The 5,929-nt window shown below is 48.4% G+C and overlaps 1 protein-coding gene across 1 annotated transcript in view; it reads right to left on the bottom strand.

Moving 5' to 3' along the window:
• LOC143326537 (nucleolar protein 4-like) overlaps window positions 1-1,500 on the bottom strand; it is a 131,495-nt gene extending 129,995 nt beyond the window's left edge. The window contains exon 1 of the mRNA XM_076740141.1: window positions 1-1,500. This exon is cut by the window's left edge and continues 37 nt beyond it. Within this exon, the coding sequence (XP_076596256.1) occupies window positions 1-392 (392 nt within the window). The 5' untranslated portion in view covers window positions 393-1,500.
• Window positions 1,501-5,929: the final 4,429 nt, after the last annotated feature.

Here is a 5,929-nt window from a genome sequence, read left to right as displayed (position 1 = left end):
GACGAGCCGTTCTTGGCGTCCTGCAGCGTCCCGACCTGGAAGCCCTTGGACTTGACCCAGAATTTAAATTTGGCGTTGATGTGGTTGCTGCTTTTCTCGTGCAGGAACACCCCGTTGCTGTTCTCCTCGTCCCCCTGGAGGAGGGTCTGGAGGATTTTGTTGTATTTACGCCGGGTCACGGTCTTGGTCTTGCCGGAGTCCCCGTACGTCCGCAGGCACCAGTCCTGAAATTCACCGAACATCTCCGCCCCTCCGCCCGCCGCCTCGGACGCCCGAACCCCGCTGCTGAAGCTGCTGGGACTCCGGCTCCTCGGCTGGTTCTGGTGCTGGTGGTTGGTGGCGGTGGAGGTCGTCACCGTGTCCGTCACACTGTTGGCTTTTCTCGTGGTCATGACTGGACGAGCTGCACTTTGTTTGAACAGGACAGAGTCCTTTTAAAGACCCACTTTGTTCTCCGCTGGAATCCGGTTGGAAAAGCAAACGCCGCCGAAAGCTCAGAACCAGCGGCGTGTTTCTGCCTTTTCACCAGGGGGCGAAATCCGTCCAAACCGACAAAACTGGTGAAATAAAAAAATCTTCCAAATCTCCGTGAAGCTGTGAAAGGGTCAATTCAACCCGCTAAAAACGCTCCATTCCTCGTGAAAGAGACGCACCTCGCAACAAAGTCCCGTTGGTCGAGATGAACGCGTGAAAACGAGCCGTTTGAATGCCGCCTCCTTCCTCCTCGCTATTACGCACCAATGGAGAGCCGCGGAGAGACCGAAAGGAGAAGAGAACGAGCGCTCAGTGGGATGTCAAAACGGTCACAGGGAACCCCAGAGAAGCCCGTTCACATGTAGTTCGTGAGGAACAATGAGACAGAGGAGGAGACCGGGAGGAGAGCGGCCGGACGGGCGGCGCAGACTGGAGCCCTCCTCAGACACACCTGTTAGAAGCGTGGGTCGGTCGCCCTGTCCCGTGGGGGATGTCGGTCACCGCCTCCCCTCTTCTTATCACCTCCTCTTCCTCCTCAGATACGGAGCGAAAGAAAGAAAGGAGATGCCTTCTCCCTCCACCTGTTTACGGTTAGAGCAAGCGGCTGAGACGTGAGCAGACGGGTTTCTCCGGGTTTGGCCGTCGGGTCTCCATCACCGCTGAGCCGAAGGAGCGCATGGTTGGCAGAGAGAGACGACACGTCCTGACATCAGCGGGCTGATTGAAGCGCTGCCGCTGCGTAAATGCTCTGAATATCCCCGTTCTGTTTTCTCCTCCCCGTCCTCTTCTCTCTCTTCCTCCGGGTTGGGCTGATGGGAGACAACCGGACACCTGTTTGAATCCTGTTTGTCTTTTCTTCCTCCGGCAGCCTTAAAGCGCAACGCTGCGCCTCATTTCCTCCCTCTTCAAATAAACGGTAGGTCCGGCGCTGGTGATAACAGACGACGATATTGCCTTCCCAGCAGCAGCAGCAGCAGCAGCTGTGGTCCTAAATACGTCCAAACGGAGTGCTGCGACACAGCAGCCTGTCCGCCCGGCCTGAGTCAACGGGACACGCTGCAGCTCCAGCCTCAAAAGCAGGAAGTGTCCAAAAATGACCAAAGCTGCTGCCGCGCGGCCCGCAGGTGTCAGAGTGGGGTGTAGCACGTGCTGAAGTCAGGACAAACGCCAAAACGTCCAAAAATGTCTCTGGAGACGTTATGGTGAAACGGAAAAAACAAACAGGAGCATTCAGGAAGTTCAGCAGAAATCTATTATTTATCACATTTTCAACACGTGATCTGCGTGATTGTTCCACTTCATCCTGATATTCAGCCGATTCAAACGTCTTTAAGGGACCTGAAGCTGCTGATAAACAAGATGTTTGGCGCCAAATGTCGGTGATCAGCGTTACAAACTATTCTTACTTAAAGATGGAAAGAATCCTCTGCCAGCCGAGGACAAACTTCATCTATTTTCTACACGTTCAGCTGGTTGAACCTCTTCTGTTGAACTCTGTGTACAGAGGCCTTTTCTACAGTCGCCAAATCCAGTCAATCAGTGTGGATTTAGTTTTTCTTTCTGCCACTTTCCTGCTGTTATCTCTTCTGTTTACTGAAGAGGCTCCACCTGACACTTGTTGTTTATTATCTGTTTGGAAATTCGATAAAGTTTTAGTGGAAAAAACCTTGAATCTATACTGTTAAATGTGCAGAAGGTAAGAAGTGGCCACCTGTTGAATTCTTCCTCCAAACAAACAGATGGCAGCATATCACCAGAGTAACAGCTAACTGCGGCTAGCTGCAGCTGCCATTAGCTAGTTAGCTCAGTTAGCTGTGTGGACCCATGAGCTGACTCTGCCCAGAGCAGGACCTCGTGGCTCCAGGCGAGTGTTGTAGTTTACACCACTAACACAGGAGCCTTGGACCACCAGGAGGACCTGCCAGACTGGGACCAAACACAGCCCCCAAGGCCAGTGTGACAACAGGGATAACAGCACCAAGGTGGTCTACAGTGTCTCAGACCAGGACTCTGACTCTGGGTACGACAAAGACACGGCAGTCGGGGTCAGGAGAGGCATGAAGGGGGACAGCAATGAGAGGCCATCAGTCAGCACCAGCCTCCAGAGGCCTGAGCCATAATATCAGACTATCACCTCTTGAGGGACAAAGTCGTATTGGGAGACAGGGCAGGCCAGGCTAGCTGGTTAGCATGCTAACTTCACCGGATATCTCTGCAACACAATACACAGACGTCTTAGACATAACATTAAAACTGTTACTTCTTAAACATTGCACCTTTAAAGGCCAAAAACCAGGCCAGGAGTCCTGCTGTCTTCATGGACTCAGATGCAAATTTTAACATCCACGTTAAGACAATTACAAAATCAGCCTTGAAGCTGCAGCAAAAGTTCAAAGTTTCGTGTTTCAGCAAGACTTTTCTGCACTTAATCCTCAGCGGGATGGACTACTGTGGCACCACCTTTCCAGGTCAGTGGATCAGACTGCTGCAGCTGGTTCACGAGGCCAAGACGGTGGACCACATCAGTCCAGGTCTCAGGTCTTTACTTTCCCGTGAGTCAAAGAAATACTTTCCTTAGTGAAACACTGAATGTTTTTGAGCCAAAATAACATGTTGACCTTCTGCTTACTGTCTCTTTTGTAAAAAACTAAACAGAAAGAAGCGACAAACTCACAGAAAACTTCCGGTCTGCTGGAACTCGTTATAAATGGAGGCTTAGAGCTCGTCTGACTGTCACGGCCTCTCGTTCAGCTGCACCATCTGTTTGAGTGGCCGCGGTGTGAGAAGGTGATCTACACATGAACCTGCTTTGCCTTTCATTACATAACACAGTCAAAGAAAACCAATCAAGGCCATCGCTCTGCAGCCCACAAGTTCAGATTGTATTGATTAACACATTAGAAATTTTGATAATGAAGACGTTTAATGGGAAGTTTTTATGCCAAAGTGCTTTGAGGCGCCGTGAGTTCATGTATTTTAGCCACTGAGGCCACGAGAGGAACCAGGCTTCTAATATTTGCAGCGTCTGAGTCCTGCTCGGCCCAAAGTGTTATACATACAGTACATGGCGGCATTTTATTAGTGCTCTGCTCTGTACATTTGTATTAAACCATTTGAAATGAAGGACAACAAGCCCAGAGGAGAAACAGACCTCTGATTGTCAGATCCAGTGTGAGGAAAACATATTGCACAGCTGTTGGTATAAACAGCGAGACGTGAGGCTGTCCAGTTATTTCTTTTGCTTTTTGTGTTCTGCTTTCTTTCCTCCTCTTGTTTCTCTTGCTTTTCTTTGAGCATGTGTTTCAGTAAAAACTAAACCAACGAGCTCTGCACTGCAAACGATGATCAAATTAAGACTTCTTTTTTGAGGAGATTCCCAGCTGAGGTGTCTAACCGTCGTCTATCCATCCGACAGTCAGACGCAACCTTGAAATCGCTGAAGCGAGATGAGATACAAACAGGCCAGTCGGCTGCTTTAGGAGCAGCTACAGCACGCACACAAAATAAGGAAGCTGGCACTGAACCAGGCAGCTGAAAACACTCCCCCAACACAGCATCCCCCGCCGCCTTAAAGAGGAACGCCGCGCTCTGCGACGGTTCACGGCACGCTCCTCTGAGCCGGTTCGTTCAGCATCACGTTTATTTATGGAACGACGTTTCATAAATTCACAGTTAGATCCTGAAAAGCAAGCGTTGCCTTTTGAGAGTGTTGTTCCTTAACTTCTCTCCTTTCTGTAAACGTAGTGCTGTTTGTGTTTACATGTTGATAACAGATGTGGCATGTTTCTTATGTGCTTTCAATCATGCTGTCGGCCATATTGACCCTGGATAAGCTACAATATATAACAGCAATTTACAGGTGAACAATTCCAGTCCAACCACAAGAGGAACAGACCCTCAAAACTGTCCACGTGTCCAACCATAGACAGCATGAGAGGACACAAAGCCTTACACCTGCATTCCTTCTCATGGCCAGCAGGGGGCCGGTTGCAAAAGAAGTCTGATTGTATGTAAACTTGTGAGAAAATGACTCCACTTCTCGTTTGATTTATTACCTCAGTGAATATCGTCCTCATGAGTTTATGGTCTCTCTCACTAGTTTCAAGTCTTCTTCAAAGCAGCATGACGCTCATTTAGTAGATTACGGTCCCATTTGAAGTGAAATAGACAATAAAGCAGGGTTTGATTTAGGCCGTTGTGATTGGCGAGTCACTACCAGAGAGTGTCCTCGGGTTCTCAGTCAGATCCAATCAGAACAGGCGCAGCAACGCGTATTCATCTCAGCTCCACCCTCTGATCACAGGGGACTCATTTGGTGTCACGGCATTAACGTGTAGCCTATCCTGAAATAAGCATTTTGGGTCATAAGCCATCATCTTAACATGATCCAACTTCACCTTCACAAAGCAAATCTGACCTCCAACAAGGAAAAAACACATTTGTGTTATCGGCTGGTCACAAACAAAATGCAGTTTAATGAGTTATTAATGGACTTCTTCCTGCCTAACTGCAGCATTAACCAGCCATCCCTGATCTCTCCAGTAAAACAGAACAGCCGTGGGCAAAAACAAACACACACACACAAGCTGAGAGACAAACTGCTGTTCCAACCATTTATCTTATAATATCACTGAGTCTGAACATCTTACTTTTCTTCCTCTGTCTCTTCCACCTCATCAGAGAATCTAATTTAAGCTTCTGTAGATGCTGGATGTCCTCGCCTGCCTGATTCTACTTTTTTTTTTTTTCAACTCGTGACCAGTAAAAATCATTGGTGTTAAACTGTGCGATCTGTCCCAGTAATTTTCTCCATGAGTGCAATTTCAAAGGCTGGAGTCCTCTCCATCGTCCGTGTGGAGAGTCTGAGCCTCTCATCTGGACGGCCATGCTTTTATCTCCCAGCCAATTAAACCATTAAATCCTCATAATGAGCCGGCTGATGATGAGTCTTCCATATAAAAAGTGGTGAGTGATGAAGGTGATGGTGGTTTAAGCACCAGTGAAGAGGCTGGATGTACTCCAGGTTACATCAGACCGCTGCTTTATGTACCTGTTTCAGGTAAATGTGTGTATCACCCGGCTGCAGCATGTTTCCCCTGCCACAGTTTTCTAAGTTTGTTCAGTTTGCTCGGAGCAGATACAGCGTGTGTGTGTCTGTGTGTGTGTGTGTGTGTGTGTGTGTGTGTGTGTTCAGTAACCTTGATTCTGTGCAGACAGTCGGGGGAGTGCAGCAGCTTCGCTCTGCCTCTACCTGAGCCGCCGCAGGGCCTCCTGGAAGCAACAAAACAGTGATTAGAGTGTGATCAGACTCTGGAGTCAGATTCGTCTGATTGGGAGAGTCTGCTGCATTGATAATAACTAATCGACTCATCAAAATGAGCTGGGTAAAGAGCTACAGTACTGTGTGACCTGTCTGATTTGGCTTTCGATTTAAAGAGAAAACATTTTCTATTTT

This window comes from Chaetodon auriga, chromosome 10 (assembly GCF_051107435.1).
Source record: "Chaetodon auriga isolate fChaAug3 chromosome 10, fChaAug3.hap1, whole genome shotgun sequence".
NCBI lineage: Eukaryota > Metazoa > Chordata > Actinopteri > Chaetodontiformes > Chaetodontidae > Chaetodon > Chaetodon auriga.
Note: the sequence above shows the minus strand (reverse complement) of the source record. Positions and strands in the feature narration are given on the sequence as shown.